This window comes from Haemaphysalis longicornis, unplaced genomic scaffold (assembly GCF_048455015.1).
Source record: "Haemaphysalis longicornis isolate Haplotype H1 unplaced genomic scaffold, Haemaphysalis longicornis Haplotype H1 scaffold_8, whole genome shotgun sequence".
NCBI classification, from domain to species: Eukaryota; Metazoa; Arthropoda; class Arachnida; order Ixodida; family Ixodidae; genus Haemaphysalis; species Haemaphysalis longicornis.
This window is the reverse complement of record NW_027526445.1, coordinates 111883517-111902299: the sequence shown is the minus strand read 5'-3', so window position 1 is coordinate 111902299 and position 18783 is coordinate 111883517. Positions and strand designations below refer to the sequence as shown.

Below are 18783 nucleotides of genomic sequence, written 5' to 3'. Positions count from 1 at the left end.
CATTGTTTTTTGAGTTAGTCAACTAGTTACCGAGATAATTAGACATAACTAGTCATTTTCGGAGGAACAATAGACAAAACAGTGTTGGCCATAAAACCAATTTTTATATTTTCCGATACTACGAACCCTGGTGAGGGCAATAAGAGAATAGATTTTTTGATGCACAGCTTGGAACTAATCTTACAGCTCATTAAGCTTCGGTGTTTGAAATGGGCACTCAAAATGGTTCCTTGCCACTGATGCCACCAAGGTTTAATGAGCTGCAAACTTAGTTCCAAGTGATGCCTAAAAAAAAAACTGCTTCTCTTATTACCTTCACCAGGGTTCATAGTATTGGAAAATAAGATTGCAGTTTTGTCTATTGCTTGACCAAAAAATGGCTAATTATCTCTAACTATCTTGGGAACTAACTGACCAATACATTATTCAAAATCAGGGGAAAAACGAGGAAGACTGACAAGTTTCACAGAGTTTATTTGCTTGAAAATTAAAAGAAGCTGTTTTGAGACCAGTGTCCCCCCTTAGGGCGAAATCTTCCAATCCGTTTGAAGCACACACGTTGTGGGGCACAGAGCTGGCAATAATGTGGCTTAAAGTTGTTGTAGGAGTGAGTGTGAGCTTCGGGAGCGTGAGCCAGAGATCCCATGATAAGATACAAAAACAGCATTGGGGAAGCAAGGATGGTGGAGGAGGGCTCTGAGGAACAGCGACACCACACGTGCTTGGAATGCCATACGAGCCGCCTTATTAAGGGTTAAGGTACGGACAGCGGTGAACGGTGAAGGTATGGACAACGGCTCTTTGCAATGGCAAGTGAGCAGAACCAGCCTCGGAGGGCACTGGTCAAGTGGTGACGGGTGGCAGCTGCACAGCTCAACAAAAAGCTCAACAGCAGGTCAACAGGAGGAGGTCCAACTAAGCTTTCGCTTTCGCATGCTTAGAAAGCCCTAAGCATCCCCTCAATTTTTGAGTTTCATTTAGTTCCGAGTTGAACACCACAATAAAACTTGCCTGAGTCACTGTTTTGACCCGGCAGACACGAATACCTGTGATTTGTTTGAGAAATTGGCATTACAATTCATTTCACAGTTATTTATTTCCCTGTACCTATTCTGGCTGCCAAACGGCTACGAATGCAGCGGCATAATACTGTTCACTTTAAAGCTGCAATTAGAGTAGCAAATCGAGCTATTTAGAGTAGCGAATCGAGTGAAATTCAACACTGGCTTAGCAGTCAAACATTTTCAAATCCATGAATTAAAACGCGAGTTTCAAGGCCATATTACTACCTCGAAGTTTTTGCCGATGCTTTTCAATCACGGCGAGAGAACGCACTCCCGGAATTTAGCCCTTTGTACAAAATGCTCTTCGAACAGGATGGTTCCCGAACTTGTATCGCACCAAAATTTGCATCCCCAGTGACCATAACAAGATCCCATTGCACGTGAAAAATTTTCGCGAAGAACACAACATAAATTCCAGGAGATTCACAACTGCAATACAAGCTCAAATTTCTACTTCCTATACAAAATTTGAGAAAGCTGGCAGGAATGATTTAATGCCACGCAGCTCATTTAAGCTTTTATTTCTCTATGAACTGAGCCCCAAAATATGGCACTCAGATTTCAAGCGAGGGCCCTCGTCTTTCAGCCATTTTTGTTAGTTTTTAACTCATGAATTTGGAATTCCCGCGCAAAACGTCTTGTGGAATGCCAAGAATAAATGTGCAATCACCCTTTTTATGTACAGCATAAGCTCGAAGTTACGTAATATGCTACGTCACACTGTCCCGCCCCAATTTTTTCTAGCTATGCATCATGTACTGGCTTGGTTTGTATGACCGTGTTCTAAAACGACAAAACGGTGCCTCCATTACTGCAGGTGTAATTTACTTTGCCCAATGTGAAAATTTGACCGGAACGAAATTTCGTATTCTGAAGTACTAATATTTGGGACAAAACAGAAGCACCGAACACTTTCTACTTGTGGCAAGAACTGTTATATTTGTATATCCTCATTGCCCTATCCAACTAACCAGCTTTCAAATGCAGCAAGAATGATGCAAGTCTGATCAGTAGATCCTAAAATGCTGCAGCCAACAGTTGGCTCTATGGCAAAGGAATTACTTTTGAGAAAACAGGAAGACAAATTTAAAAATGCAGGCACGAATGATCACTTGGAAGACCTCAGAGTGCAAAGCCCTGGTAAACAGTTATGGTAGGGCTGTATTACTTCGCAAACATTTTCTTAGAACTTGTAAGAAGAAAGATCGAGTACAGTACAACCTCATTACAAGAGACACTTGGTTATAGGAGACATTTGAATGAAAACAGTTTGGGTGGTTTTCACATGTTCAACATGTTAGCAACATTGCATACAAGAGACCTCGGTTACAAGAGCCGTGTTTCCTGGGTCCCTCGAGTGTCTCTTGTAATGTAGTTTTACTGCAGTACATAACTCATTTTTTGGCAAATGGGCTTTTTGGCAATTTTTTCAGACGAATAAAAATAGGGTATACAATTTACTTTTTGGCATATTTTTTTCTTTACTTTAAAGGCGAGGGTAGCTTGCAGCAGGCAAGCAATCAGAAGAAAAAAATGAGGGATAAGTAAGAAGTCACCTGAGCGAAATGCGGTCTTCCCGGAGAAGGTCACTCATACTAGCAATTTCCTCGTAACCTGCGCAACAAAAGAGTGGAGGATTGTTTCAACGTTCAACACGGAAAGCATTCCACCACAACAGCATAACTCCTGCATGGCAGTTGTAGTGCTGTCAGTTAAGTTGCACCAAACCCTACGTCACTTCGGCCAAAGGCGCTCCAAAATTGGGTAAACATTGAATCTTCCCTAAATTTTCGCACTCTTGCCAGGAATTATCCCTGATGAAATTTTGTTTTTCCCCTAGAAGCATGCCACAAAATAAAAGTATTTGAAAGAAGTATTGCACGCTTTTCATACTTTCAGAATCTCGCAGTCGAAGGTTACACAGTGTTTTCGCTGACACGCAACTGTTGAAGGGCGAGAAAAGAAATATTGGTGTGACACCCTGCCACTCACCAGGTAGAAAAATGAGGACAGCACCCCGGTTGGGGGCAAACCTGGCGTCCGCGACACTGCGGGGAAAAGTGAAGCAGAGGACGTGGTCAGGACAACGCCCTTCCTTCCACCCCCGTGGCAGTGAAAAGAAGCAGAGACAACAGTGAATCCCTACAACATTAAGAGTTCCCTTGCTGACCCTCTTAGAGTCCTCGGGGGAACTTAAGTCTGCTCATGTGCTCTTTGAGGTGAAACACTGGCGATGCTCACCAAAGACTTCCTCACTGCTACACTGTGCTTCCGTCTTTTTTCGCTTTCGCTTCTTCGCCTTCTGGCGCAAACTACTTGGACAGGCACGCTGGCGACATTTCACACCACAGATGCCACTAACCCTTGTTTGCCACTGGCAACCTCCAGATGTGGCGCGGTGGTGACCCACTCAACTCCAACTACAGAGAGCCGCATTAAATTCCCGTACCAACTCAAGCGCGTTCACTCACTCTCACAGCAGTGGCCGCTAAGTCCTGTACAGGACAAGAACGACACCCTTTTTCTTTTTTTCATACAATGGGGTACTTCAGCCTCGAAAGCCGACACTCACTTCTGCTCCGACAACTCCAGGCGGTCGAACACCTTGAGGAGGTGGTGGACGATCTTCATGGCCTCCGGAGCAATGCTGGGGTTGTTGGGGTCAAACTCGGGCAGCTGGACAGTGAAGGAAGAAGAAAAATGCAAAAGAGAACAAGCCTCGGAGAGCAGCCTTATTACGAAGCACACAGACAGACTCGCCAAGCCAGGTTTCAAGCCTCTGCCAACAGTTTTGTTTTCCTTAAGGCCGGGGCTTTCATTACACCCGGCACCAACACAGTGGCTATGAGCTTCGTGGCGTGCCAAACTGTTCGCGGATTCAGAAACATTTTTTCATTCAGCAAACACCTTTTCAGGGCCCGTAAGATATTCCTAGAAGCCAGGCGATACCCACAACTACTTCTCTATCACTACGTCGTAACTGTGTCTCTGTCTTCACTTCCATTTCTTGGTCTTTTGGAGCGAATTACCCTGCCCACCTTCTTTTCTGCGTCCGTTCCTTCGCTTCCATTTCTTCCCCTTACTGCGGAAATTACATCAGCAAGCAGATTGGCACACACACCATGATTTCCCTGGAATCAAGGTTCCACATGCATAGTGTGCGCCCATTCTAATCCAGTGCCACCACACTCAAGTGTCACGCAGCACGCCCTATTCTACAAATTTCGTTTCCAATTTGCGGTTTTGTCAATTTTGCGAGGCGAGCACAGTGCCTTTTAAAGCTCCCGATTTCTGGAAAATCCCCTCAGTGGGAATGTGCTGCAAGGAAAGAAATAGCGACGACATCAACTTTTGTTCCACTCCTGGCGACGTGCAGACACAGGTTTAAATCCCACGAAATCACACGTCTCTCATTTAAGGGGGGACGTGGCTTTCAAAATCAACTTTTTTATTTCTTTGTGGATTTTGATGAAAATTGGCACAGCAACTGGAAATGCTTCTGTGATAACACCATAAAAATTTGAAGTTAATATTTTGATAACTTTTTTATGTATGAAATTTTCTTTCTGTTCCGCTTGTACCGAGCTTGAGCGGCTTATAAAACACGATAGAAAACTTGTTCGAAGTGCTTTGCATTCCCAAATGAATGGACGAGGTCGTGACAGTTTTAGAATTTTTTTTTTACAACACAATGTTTTTTAGTTTTCATTTTTTTAGAGGTTAATGTGCAACAGGCATGTCAACTGTGAACGATTATTTGAATAAAAAAATCACAAAAAACAAATCTGGAAAACCAAAAGTGTCACGACCTGAACAGTTCATCAAGGAATGTAATGCAAGAAACGGAATCAAAATAGACCCAGCGGTCACGAAGAAATCCTTGGGACAAGCGACACAGGTGGCATAAAAAACTGTTTTGAGAAAACGGCTTCCGAAGTTGCAACATAGGTTTCACATATCAAAAGTCGTCACGGTTGTAGCCTTTCATGTCCTTTTGAACATGGGGCTTCTGGAAGGCCTTGCCTTGAAATTGGAGTGCCTTTTCAGCCTTTCTCTTTCCAGAAAACATCATTTTCAGCTCCTCTGTGAAGAGTACATACCCCCCTTTGCAAACCAAACGGAGGGGAGATGGGTTTCAATGGGCTTTCAATGCAAAGTAGGTTAGTTGGTTGGCTGTATCGCACTGGACAACCTCCTTTTGCAGTGTTGTCACCATGGCAACAAGTTAAGCATTTTTTTTACTTAATTTTGAACATTTTTGGCTTTTTTTTATGTTTTATCTTGCCTGGCACAGCAACTTAGTACTCATAGTGCAGGTGTTCATTGCCAAAAGTTTGCATACCACAAGGTTGAAAATGAGCTACTTTGAAGCTTGGTAGAGTATTCTGCATAACTCCCAACTTCAATGCTAGAGCATATTTTTTTTTACTACTTTTGACATTCAAGGCATCCAATATTTCTCGCAGCACAGCCAGTATGCCCTGAGCAATGCTATCAATAATTTCCCTAAAAAAATCACTGTTAAATGCTGCCACAGTAACGTACATTTTTAACGCAGAGAGCATATTTTTATTCCTATATTACTAACTCAAACCTGTTTGCATGAAAATTACAAGTGCACGGGAAACGTTGCGCAAGAAAGGCAATATGGCTCGCGCGCATCGCAGCGCACGCTTACCGCGACATATCGAGCTTTGATTATACCTGATATGGCTGGTCAGGTCGCTTTTAAGGGGACGTGCTCCTCCAAACAACTTTTTTTTTAATAATGAAGTTAGGAGGCTGAAATTTTCACAGCTTGTAGAGATTGAGCTCCTCTGGTCATATGTGTAATCAGATTTTGAATACCTGCTCCGGATAAAATGTTACGCAGCATGACTTTCAGAAAAATGGCTTTTTTGTGCACACTTTTTTTTATAGTAAAAATTTTTTCTGAAACTTTTAAAATAGCCTAGGTGGTTCCTTATGAACTGTAGAGTGCACAAATCTACCTGAAAAAGCCTCATCATCATTTTCCTCACCACGAAAAAAAAATGACTGGTAGTGTGCCTTTTTTTGTTCTGTATATTTTTGTTTTATGACCGTCAGAAATATCTAAGGACACAAATTGCATAATGAACAAGATTTGTGCACTCTACGTGTTATAATGAACATCTGTGCAAAATTTCATCCTGATACGACAACTTTAAGTGGGAAAATAAGTGCGCACAAACTCAGAAAACGGACAAAAACAACAAGCTGAGAAAAACGCAATTGAAAGTTTATTTATTTGGCAGATTCAGAAATTCTTGCTCAAACAACATGAAACTTGGTGGGGATACAGTCTGAAATGTCCACATTGAGGTACTAAAACTAGAATGCTCCTACTGCATAAGTTGCACCCTCACGGTTTTTGCTGGGGTAGTAGTCCTTGGTATGGGACCGTTTCACCAGGCTGTGGCAATAGGGTTAGCCTTAGCAGTCAGCTTGGCACACATCTGCCTGATCCTCCGCTGGTCACTTGCATTGCTTAGTCTGACCAGTTCTTCTGAAGGGAAGATTCCCAGTTCTTGAGAACTTGCTCAAAGCTAGTGTGGCCCCTGTTGAATGTGGCCACAACCCTGCGAGGGCAGTGGCAGTCTCCACTACAGTGAACTGCAGGTTGTAAGATAGCGTCCTGTGCCAGATGAGCAGTGCTGCTTCCGTCTCCATGGCATGGGATGAGCAGTCGACATTTTTTTCACACACAAGAGGCATGAAAGGCTTGCCACACTTCCTCCTCTTGCTCATCAAGCTTTTGGTGGCGGCTACAAGTACAAGTAGTTTGACAGCACCCCAAAATCCAGGCAGAGACCAGTGTCAAGAGAAATGGCAGTGCCAACACTGTTGTGGCTCGTGTCTTTGCTTCTGCCAAGTACCATCAAAAATCAAACTGAGGTCAGTCTGACCAGCTTGCAACGCAGTTACTTGCCTTGCTTCAGCAAGGTTGTCAGAGACGCCGTTTGTGGCCGCAACATTAACTTTCTTGGCAGTGTTGTAGAACGTCTTTTGATGCTGTGGTTTTGGTAGACCAAGAATGGCACAAAACCTGCACAGCTGATCGTGTCCGATGCCAACCGCGCGTGCAGCGAGTACTGCTTTCACATTGACGGCGAAACTATCACGGGGACTTCCCCTGCAGAGTTCCGGTTTGCGGCCTCCGCGACCGACGGCGGCAGCGCGCTGCGACGAGTAAACAGAAGAAATCACTCCCGCAGCCACTCCCACAGGGCACTTCTTGTTTTTGCACTTCAGTTCCAGTACCGATGCGAGGCCCTTCCGCTTGTTCGCAACCTCAACTACGACGAGTTCGCACTTCCCGCACGTCGCGCACACGGTGCCACTCAAGGTCAGTCAGAGCGCCGACTTCACAGATAACTGCACCGCTCCCGTGGCTGGCTGTCTCCTCACCTAGGAAGGCTGCCGACTTCTTCTCCGATGCGCTTATAAAGCCGATATCTTCGCTGATAAAATCAGCCCCGCCTGGTAGAGCCGCGCTTGCAACGCTTGAAGGCCCGGCGCCGTTAGGCCTCACGGTGCCGGTCGTGCCGGCATTGGCCGTGGTCGTCACAATGCTGCGCCGCTTGCGCTTTCCTTTGTACCGGCATGAAGTACGCTGCTTCCGGCGTCAAAAGTCACGCTTCTCCTCACTGTTCACGATTAAAAACACACGATAAGGAAACAGAAAAGATAGCGCGAAGTAGCGAACGGAACGATGCGGGCGATGGCGGCGATGGCGGCTCACAAACGGCAAGAGCCAATGGCGGTCCCGCTTTCGCATCACGTGATTTAAATGCCCAGTGGGAGCTCGCAAAACAAGCGGGAAGAAACATTTTTTTATTTTTTTTTACGCGGAGATACGAAGCTGGCGAGCGGCTCAATCGAGAGAAGAAGGCTTGATCTACCTCTCTCAAGTGACCGAAATGGCGGCGAGCCACGCTGCCGTGCGGAATAAATTCTCAAACCTGGCCGAAATTTGGCTTGATTGCGCGATTTCTTGGGTCACCGCGAGTCATTCAGACACATTTTTCACTAAGTTCTCGTTCGTATTTCGTTTTCATTTTTTTACCCATGAAAGAAGGATAGTCGAAGATGCTAATGCAAGGGAAAACAAAAAATCGGTATATTTCGAAAAAATCGCGTTTTTTCGACCCGCGTGTCCCCTTAAGATTAAAACTAACGTCGCAGGCATTAATTACAACTACTGGCGTTCAATCGTAACAGGTTGCCCAGTCATGTGATGCTCCAATGCGCGTCGGCTATGCCGTGCGCGCCGCAGCGTTTGACGCGTCGACCGTTTCTTTCTCAAGGCTAGCGAGCCCACAGTCAAAACACAGCAATAACTAAGCATGTAAACATCGCAAATCCGACTAAAAGTTCACTTCACGAACCGCTATCGCAAGCGCGCACACCGCGTCACCCTCCGCGGTCTGGCGACGGTAGAGTCAAGCGCACCACGAAGCGTTCGATGACCTCCGCCTTTCGAGCCACACAACTTCCCGTAATCTGGCTCGTTATCTCTGGCATTCCCATCGCGATAACGTCCGTGTTGAATACCACAGATTGAACAGAAACTCGGCCGAGCGAAGCGGCGAAAATGAACTCAATCCGCTCGCTACGCAGCTCAGGCGGCCGCCATCTTGCGTTGCGCCCGCGACATCCAATCAGGAGGGTCGTCGTTCTGCGCCCCGACCGGAGGACCAATAGCGCTTCAGCATCTATTTCTAGCTTCGTTTGTGCGTCGTTTCTTTTCTGCCGTTTGTGCGTTTGTGAATGAACGAAGATAAAAGAGACGAGCGGTACCGGAAAGACGATCGCTCGGCCGATCTAACCATATCAAAATGGCCGCGCCCGGTGGCACCGTTGCGGAGATAGAGCGCTCCGAAAATTGCCGTTTTTTCGCCCTTTTGCGCTGATAGTTTGTCACCGCGCCTGACAAAAGTATTTTTTTATGCCACTTTGCGACGCTTTTCAGCGTAAAAACTTTGCAGACGCACAGAATGGGAAACATAGAAGCCGAATATGTGGGTTTCAAAAAAACGATGTTTTGGTCATTTTTCCGAAGTTGAAAGCCGCGTCCCCCCTTAACCTTTACAGTGACAGCCGTTTTCTTGACCGGACAACATTAACAATGATGACAGTTTTCCGCACAATGGGGCACTTGACGCTTTTGCCCTAAAAATGTTTTCTGGGCCTGGAAATGAGTTGAGTGACTTGCCGAGCATTAGCTCTCTCTCAAATCAAACAAAGCCGTACTTTGTCTTCATGGCCAAACCATACAAATCTGTTCAATTTGAAAGAGCCAGCCTTTGGCTGGTTCACCCAGCTCTATTCTAGCCACAAAAGATGTTCGTTTACCCGAAAAAAATTCAAGAAAATTTAGAAAAACTTTCAAATATTGCGCACCAGTGACACAACACGGACCGCAGAGATGCAGTAGAGACCAGCACTTTTACAAACAAAGGCGTCAGCACTTTTAACTGCGCATTAGATTTCAGCCGATAGGATCAAACGAAACTAGAGGGCCCCACCACAATCATTCAGTCATGCTTCTTGGTAGTGGATTTACATGCCGGCCGCCAACCGCACCAAGATTCTGCGACGTTGCAGAGAAATTGCTGAAACGAGTGGCTGGCAGGAGTCTGTTTTCCTTTGCATCTCCATCACTCCTTTGAAGATTGCGATAAAATTGGTATCATTGTATCATCGGGGCAAGGCAGCGGTTTTAACGAAGCAAACTTGTATTTTGTCTTCGCGGCGTCTCCCTAGGCTGCCCTCTCGGAAAGAAACCCGAGAGCAGCGAAGAGGAGAGGAACCACTTACCGGCCCGAGGGTGTGCAGGCTGCCAATGTAGTACTCCTTGACGTCCTTCATCTTGCCGGGGATCTCGATGATGGGCGCCGCCTCCAGCGAGTCCAGCAGCGGAGTGGCAAAGTAGTCCGCAAAGTACTTCACGTCAAACGTGGCCGACATCAGGATCACCTGTGGAAGGACAAGAGAAGAGACAAGGGACAAGGCAATTCCCAGAGTCACTGTCTCAACGTCTTACAAGCAAGGTGATATTCAGTGGAGAATAATTCAGGGCCTTTCTCCTCTGTGTCAAGAAGGATGGCCAGTGAAGCTGGGAGCAGTCCAAGGAGCGCACAAAACGGAACAGGTTTGTTTGTGACTTACGAATGAGCATATTTCCTAGCTAATTAGCAGCCGAGTGAAAAAGCATGAGAAGACTAGAGTTGTATTGTAGCAGACAGACATGTGGCTGTCTGTTTCCCTCCCGCGTCATAGGCATCTCGCAGTCTGTGTAATACACCAACCCAAACTGCTCGACCACGAAGGACAGCCGTCAAGTCGCACCGGGCCACGAGACGTCCACACTGAAATCTCCCACCAGTACAGCGAGCATTGGTGAGGGCAGATGGGCGTTCACTCCCACTTTCACCCTTCCCCCCATGCACAAACCAGCAACTGGCGATGTGCACGTGCTTAGACAGAAGAGACACCGGCCAAAACTTCCTTCCAAGCAGGCAACACAAAACACTAACTCTGGAGACGAAAAATTTCTCTTCTATGTAATTTGGCTGACAAATGGTACTAATGTGGCAATCGTAACATTAACAGCTTTCGTGGGGAAAAAAAAAACTGAAGAAGGCTGCCTAAATACAGAATACCATCGCAGCACTCCCAAGTGTGATTATGGCAACTGCATCATACCATACTAAATCACAATAACAACAACAACAACAGGGTCTGTTGCAGGATGAAGGCCTTTCCCAAAAACCCCCAAGCCACTTTTATCCTGGGTTTGCCAAATCCATTCTTCGAACATAACTTTTTCTTAGTCCATTCTTGCATCGAGTCCTTGGTGTTCCCCTACGTTGCTCGAGGTCCATTGCTAGCCACTCTGTTAGATGGATAATTCACCTGTTGCCTTTTCATACACAAGACACACCCCACCTGACCCACGCATTGCAGACCTGCCCCAGAGCAGTAGAAGTTTCCTTTTCGTTCCTTTATACACTGAAGAAGGCAGACTGCTGGTTGGAATTTCAACCATTCCGAGTTGAAGGGCAGAGGTGTGACGTCCCTCCGATTCCCTTCCAACCACCCCTCCTTGTCCTGCAAAAACTTAGCCCCCAAATTTTCCAATCCCTCCACCGCCTTGGCCTTTTCCGAACCCTCCTTACGAGTACCTGTTCGCTTAGTTGGGATCCAGCTGCTCGGGATAACCCAAGTGTTACCTCAAAGCGACTGCACCTCTTGAAATTCGGGGGAAGCAAGAAGCTAGGCCGCTTGAATATCGACCAAAAACGGAGGCCGAGAAACACAGGACGTGCCTCCTGTTTTTCTCACCCTTAGTCTTTTGTCGATATCTGAGCTGCTATCGAACAAGACATGTGCCAAGTAGCACAGGCCAGAGCCAGGCAGAGGTCCTCACCTTGACGCCTCGGGAGTTGGTCCTGAGGAACTTGCGCACCACAAGCAGGAGGAAGTCCGTCTCCTGGTCTCGCTCGTGGACCTGGGAAGGGAGGGAGGGATAACACAGATTCCTCAGATGCTGGCACCAAGGGGCACAGCTGGATGAGATGCACGGGCAACATGCCCGTTGCCACTGCACCGCCAAACAGTGCTGAGAGCAAAGAGTAAAAAAAGAACTCCTCGGGGACTTAAGTCTGCCTGCATGGTTTGAAGGTGGAAAGCGTAGCAATTATCAAAGTCTTCTTTTCTGCCACATCACGTTTGCGCCCTTTTTCTCTTCGCCTTTTGGCGCGAATTACCCCGACAGACAGACTGGCCTCAATTCACACAACCGCTTCTCTGCTGTCCGTGCTCTCCTCTGTGTGCCGGCTAGTTCTTATTTCTGCCAGGGTGCCGGGTCAGGGGAACTGGCTGCTGATCTGGCGACCAGGGTTGTTCAATTCCCACACAAACCCAATTAATTCTCTCTTTACAACGGCGGCCATTTTGGCCCCGTTCATGTTGACGCCAACGACGACGACCACAACTAGGCCATCTTTCACGCCTCATGAGACACCTCAGGTTAGCGCTTTAATAACAGCTGCTAGCATGTAAAGCACATGTGCACTGTTAGCGACATCAACCCCTCACCAAGAATATGGTCGCATATATTCCACCTGACGTACTCCAGCAGGCTTTGAGCTCCCGATCGGCAATAATACCACGCATTATGCAAACGCTTCACCTTCAACTTCTGAACAGGAAAGCTCCTGTTCAGACAGCCAGAGAAAGCTCCTCAGACTGCTGTCAATGGATATGTACAGAGCTTTTACATGTGCCAGAGCAGCATGGTCTGTGCACAAAGCAGCTACAGCACAAGTGCTTATTCTTCACCCTTCACCAACCATCCCAAGGCTCAAAAAAGAAAAACACCCAAAAACATCTAAGCATTTCTTATGGGTTGTGGTTGCAAAAGCATGAATATAGCACAGGTTAAAGCCTGGGATGCCTTGCTCCCGCCTTACATTATCAAAGAACTTTGTAATCTTACCCCTTGAGAAGCTCTGCTTCGCTATCAACCTGAGTGCTTTTACGTGTGCTTCTTTTTCTTTTGCTCCCTTCACCTGTGATGCACTAGTGCAGACGACTGCAAAGGTTAAGAGACGACTCTTGTTACTGCAAAGGTTAAGCTCGCACCCTTGAGTGCCTCATGGTACGGAACACCTTCAAAGGACTAGTTTTTCATTCGTGGAAGCTGACGCCAAACACTGGATTTTTCACTCAATGGGCTTAACGGGCATGCGAGCATAATCTTTCGGCTAAAAAATAATTCTGCGGGGCATCTGGCTATGCGTTGAGAAACCTGCGGCTGCTTTCCGAAGCGTGCAGATACGAAATTCCTAACACGTGCTAAAGATTAAAGACCACGGCAAGCCGAGAGGTTTGCCAGAATCTCGGTGAGGGAATCTCGGTGCTACTTCGGTGAGGGAAAAAGTAAGTCCATATGGATAACAGGACAGTACACAAGAAAAGAAGCGAAATAAAAAAATTATCAGAAAAATGAGAGCGTCCAGTTCACGTGAACAGTTTGATTGACATCACCGTATCATTCTAAATCATTTCAGCAACGCCTACCATTGTCTAGGCAATCAAACCACGCCACTCGTGCTTTGCGTGACAATAAACTGAAGCTGAAACAGAGTACTGCCGCGCGGCACGGTGCACCCATCTCCAGCGCTCACCTCGTCGATGATGACGTGGGTGTAGTCGTTCATGTCCTTCTTGGCGATCAGCTTCTCCAGCAGCACCCCAGTGGTGACGTACGCCAGTCGGGTGTCCGCAGACGTCTGGCTGTCCATGCCCACCTGCGGGCAATCAACAGGGAAGAAAACACAACAGGGTTTCAATTCAAACTCAACCTTACCTTCCCTTCGGCTGTGTTCATGCTGGTTTGTGCAACTTTAATTGAATTAACGACTTTCAAGGCTCTGGGAGGGCGTACACCGTCTATTAGAAATCTAAATATGACCAATGGTCAGAGAAAGAGATGGCGGCTCCAAATGATAACAAGTTGTCGAAAAAGGGGAACGCTGCTGAAGCTAACATTTCGAAAAGAGGGCTTGTTTTTGGACAATCCCCTTGTCTAAAAGATGGCTCGAGCAACATATCCTTTAACGATCCCCCATAATTGTTTGTTATATTTACACAGATGAGCACTCTTAGTGCGGTGCAAAATGCGAACATTCATTTGCAAAAGAAAATACAGCAAGCAACACTCACTCAGTCCCTACGTAACTTCAGTAATTTTATGTTTATTAACGTAAAAAATTCAAGAAATTCGCGGATTCTTAGGGGTCTAGAAAGATTACAGGATGTTCAAGGTCTTGAAAACAAATTAAAAAAATTCAAGCGTTTTCCACACTTCCAAGAATACGCGTGAACCCAGCTCTGAAAAGGAGAGTACGCAACTAAAAGCCGCCCCGAATTCTGTGCACGTGGCAGTTCAGCGTGTTGAAGTGATAACCCAAAGCATACTCAAGATCACATAACAGGCCTCTAAAACCTAAGACACTACTCACGAACATACAACTCCGCTCAACATCATCCGACAACTAGGCAGAGGGCAAAGTGAACGCTACGAGACCCTCAAGAAAGATCCTGCGCCCAAACGGTTTGTGACAGAGGGCATTACTGACAACAGCCCTGCTGCCTGGACCAGCAGGGAAATATAGGAAGCAAGCAGGGCCCCAACCAATCACCAGCCTTCTGAACATAACACAAAGGTGTGGATTAATGGGCCAAGCAAAGGCAGGGCCTACAAAGCACGTTGTTGCGCAGCACTTGGATTCATTGACTCAGTTGCACAAAATTGTGGAACACTCGACAAAGGTGCATACAAAAAGGGCACTGCTGCTACATTTCCACATCCAAAAGGAATCAAATGTGGCTCTGGACAGGAAAATAATTACCATAAAGAAGTTCTGAGCGAACGCCCACCCCCGAAACATCGCCCACACCCCTTTAGGGGTGAAACATTCAATTTACTACAAGACCCCCAAGATCGCTTACCCTCTAAAATCAATGGCTTTAGCGCCGATGAGTGAACAAAATAAACGTGAATCATCTAATCACGTGCTGATGCGGTCACTTTTTTGTCCCTTTCGCACTTGAGCCGAAAGTTCGCCCATCTTGTATTTTTTCTTGATATCTCCACAGTTTTAGTCGGCGGTGCGGCCACTTTTTCCAAGTTTTTTTTCGCCTGACCCGAAAAATCGTCCATCCCGTATTTTTCACTAGTTATCTCTGTACCTTGGCTGGGCATTTTTCCGAAACTTTACGGTACACAGGAAGTTGCCTTAGACACAAACAAGTTCGACTGTGTCTGGAGCAAAGTGTCAACAGCCCGCAGGGCAATAGAAAGGCCACCAAAGGCAGGAGGCGGCACCTGGTATCCGACGATGGTGCCCAGGGACCAGCGGCGCTCCTGGCAGACGCGGTGGGCGACGGAGATGGCGGCGATTCGCCGGGGCTGGGTGACCACGATGTTGCAGTGCACCCCGCGGCTAGCGCACTCCTCCAGGATGTACTGGGGCACCTGGGTGGTCTTGCCGCACCCCGTGGCCCCCTGGATCACCACCACCGGGTACGTCTCCACCATGCGCAGGACCTGCAAAGGACGGGTGGCGGGCATGTTGACACCTCCTCCCCCTCTGGGCCACCCCGTTTCCCATCCGGAACCACTGAAGGATGTAACTCAGGGCCCATCTATCGGCACACCAACATAAAAGGCCCATAATATAACAGCAATGATTTCCCTAGATCATCATCGTCGTCGTCTCATTGTAGTCCAGGCTCCAACAGAAGTCCATCTGATCTTTTCCTGTCTCATCTAAATTATCGTCAACTTGTCTGGGGCTTGACAACGCAGACAAATAAACAAAAATATTTATTCAGCAAAAAAAAGAGCGCTGAGAGCAATTATCAATATTCAGACAGACCAATCTATGGGAACTGCCCTGAATAGCTTAATTAAATAAATTCAGTATACGAACTCTGTACGAAATCCGTTTATTCATGGCTTACAGAAAAGCTTCCCGTTCCCACCATCAAAACAGTTTTCTTTGATTAGCAAACGTTACCAAGCGAAATCTACCTTATCTTACCCGACAACCTGACAGATGGATTGTGGTGTGCCCCAGAACAAATTATGGCTCACAGATGATGTCTTTTATTATAACTTCATTGCTTAAACCAGTTGAGCAAATCTAACGTGGATACCATGTATTCCAATCTACAAGATATTATTAGTTTGCTGAGAAGTTGACTAAAGACTCATCGATATATTCGACATTTTTTTGGTTGTGCAGTACTACGGCCTCTTTTTGTCTTTTGTTGATTTTTTTGTCTCATTTACTTGTTGTCTCACGTGCTGACCACCTTGTCATTGCTTTGTACCTGACGGGGCCAAGGACTAGTGAAGCTGTCTAATATAGCTTTTTTCCTTGGCCCCAAAACTTTGTACGCAAATATCTCTATTTATAGATGTACACAAGTGGGAATACAGAGTTCATTCATCAGGTTGCAAGTTCATAACAAAGCTGTGATCACTGACCAAGTCGAATGAACAATTTTGGCATTTCAGACTATGAATAGGAATTTTGCGATGCAGAAAGGAAACCGAAACTGTTGTAAACTGTTCACGAATGGTCTTGTGGTAAGTAGAACTACAACACAACTTAGAACAACGTGCGCAAAGGAAATAAAACTGCCTAAAATCATAAGGTAACTTTGCAAACAGGCACTGCTTGATATTCTCAGCCGATTTCAGGGATTATTACTGTCAGAGTGCAAACCTGACGATTGAAAATCATCTTGTGATTCATATTTGTGCCCTGATAACAAAAACCAAACGCTGATGCGAGTAATTGTAAGTGGCACACATCCTTCTTTGGTAGCAGTGACGCCCGATAACCACGCCCCTTCTCGACACCCAGGTGATGCAAAGGCGCGTCAAAAATCACGTTTTTGTCGCAAAAATGAAAACAACGCCGATTTTGAAAGGGCATTTTCTGAGCTAACTCCAAATAGCTTTACCTGTTCCAGAAACGCCTGGAACGCTATGAAAAGGTGCCCCAAGGTACCGTTCAAATTGAACGACTTTGAAAAGGCGGTGTAACGAAAGAGTTCAAAGCATCGAGTATCAGCCAAGTTATTCTTCACTAAAAAGGGCCGGCAATAAGGCCTGGAGCTTTCACCCTCTCATCGCACCTCCAAAGCACTGTGGAAGTTGTGATGTCACCGAACGGGCGCAAGACCACCTAGAGAAACGGGGCGAGGCCCTTGGTGGTTCGAGATGCGTGCAGCCATTGGCTCCGCTCGGCGGTACGTCACACTTTTTTTTTAGCAGTCGACAGGCATGCTCCGCCTACCGCTGCCGCTGCTGCTGAGCGGGGCCGGTTGGCGGTCAGCCTGCATCAACTGCCGTGCGGCCGTGCTCCTCGCATCGGAATGTCAATTTTAGAATATTGGAAACGAGCATTTGAAGGTCAGGTAGTGGGGTCCCAACTACAACATCCTCGCTCACGACAGTAATTGAAGATTTACACCAATGACTAGCGGCCTGAAAGCATTTCCACATGCGGTGCTGTCGCAGAGACCCCAGCCCTCCAAGGCCGCCGTGTTGTGCAGAAAAGGCTTAGCATTGCCACCAGCGCAATCTTTCACCTCCACATTTATAAACCAATTTTCAGCAATACCTCCGCTCTCGCAGGCGGTGACAAATTTTAGCTGCAGTGGTGTACGCCGTATCGTGCAGAGTGGGCTTTTTTGTGGACCGTGCAAGCAAATGCTTGCAGCAGTCGCGCGTCTAGAGGCGTTTCCGCCTCCAGAGACTCTCCTCCGTGTTTTTCAACATTATTCATACCTACTAACAAACGCGCTTTATCTACACACTCAGCTATACACTCATGTGACGGATGGCGACGATGGACATTGGTCCCTACTAAGATACGCCGTGCTGCCGATGAAGGAGCGCCGCTCGCTAAAACGTGCACCTGTGTTTCCCCCAGAGCCGGGAACGCTGATTGGCTACAGCATTCACTCGGCCCCACCAATAGCGGCGCCATACTGTTCAGTGCTTCGCACGTTATACAGGCTGTGTCAGAGCATTTTATCACACATCAGAGGACAGCAACATGGTGATGAGGATTGGTAGGTAAACAAGGAAAGAAAGAAAGAATCTTTTTTTGCGTGTTTGTGCGGCCCTTGGGTGTAATGTTTGGTATACGTTGTCGTGAAGGGGTACTCTAGCGATTGCACGATTCAAATGGCAACCGTCGGAAGCCTATTCAGGGCCCCTTTAAAAGGCAGTGGTGCCGCGTCCCGGACCCGCTCGGCCGCTCACCTCGTCGCGGCACTCGTAGATGGGCAGGTCCAGGTTGGGCACGTGGGCCTGCTGACAGTAGGTCTCGTAGACCTGCTGCGTCTCCTCCAGGGACAGGTCGGCCAGGGGGGCCTGGACGCCGCCGATGGAGTCGGTGACCGTGAACACCTCGTCCCGCACCGAGGAGGCCGCCGCCAGTGCGCCCGCCCCCCGGCCCATGGGACCGCCCGGGGGGAGGCCCTCCGGAGGGGCGTCAGGCTGGGAGGGGGGGAAGGGAAAAGGGGAAAGAGATGGGCTTCGGTTGCATCTCCAAAGTCCCCGAGGGAACCGGAGCTCCTACGGGCGCACTCCGACGGAGCGAGGGAGGCACAATTTGAAATTTGGGTGTTCAACAGGCTGCAGCTACACCTGGGGTAGGAGGCACACCGCAGCAGAGGGTTCCGGATTAATTTTGACAAACCGGGGATCGTGAACCGTGTGCCGAAATCTTGACAGGCAGGTCTTTTCGCCTCCATGTGAAAAGCGGCCAACGCGGCCAGGCATTAAACATGCGTCCTTGGGCTCAGTAGCACAACGCCTTGGCCACTGAGTCCTAACAGCGGGTGCAGGTTCCGAGGGACATTGAGTATGCGGATTACAATTTAAAGCATAAAAAAAGAACCAAGCAGCCTTCTGAGCGCACAAAAGATACGTGAAAAAACTTGAAGCTCCAATACACGCAAATTTAAAAAAAAAAAAAAACGAAAAACAAAATCTTTCCAGGCACATTTCAGAGGACAAATGCAAAAATACTGGCCGGTTCGAAACAGAACAACTAGATATATTAAGGGAAACAATGCTTGAAGTAACATTTCGGAAGAGGAA

The 18783-nt window shown here is 47.1% G+C and overlaps 2 protein-coding genes across 2 annotated transcripts in view; both read right to left on the bottom strand.

The window, feature by feature from the left end:
* LOC144149748 (uncharacterized) overlaps positions 1 to 18783 on the bottom strand; it is a 371422-nt gene that overhangs the window by 180948 nt on the left and 171691 nt on the right. The window lies entirely within an intron of this gene.
* Positions 1 to 18783, bottom strand: part of LOC144149911 (ATP-dependent RNA helicase TDRD9-like) — a 79199-nt gene that overhangs the window by 53692 nt on the left and 6724 nt on the right. The window contains exons 4-11 of the mRNA XM_077681643.1: positions 17941 to 18177; positions 14983 to 15204; positions 13280 to 13402; positions 11518 to 11598; positions 9906 to 10064; positions 3637 to 3740; positions 3057 to 3112; positions 2621 to 2678 (exon numbers count right to left, since the gene is read on the bottom strand). Coding sequence (XP_077537769.1) covers positions 2621 to 2678; positions 3057 to 3112; positions 3637 to 3740; positions 9906 to 10064; positions 11518 to 11598; positions 13280 to 13402; positions 14983 to 15204; positions 17941 to 18177 — 1040 coding nt within the window. The remainder of the gene's footprint in view (positions 1 to 2620; positions 2679 to 3056; positions 3113 to 3636; positions 3741 to 9905; positions 10065 to 11517; positions 11599 to 13279; positions 13403 to 14982; positions 15205 to 17940; positions 18178 to 18783) is intronic.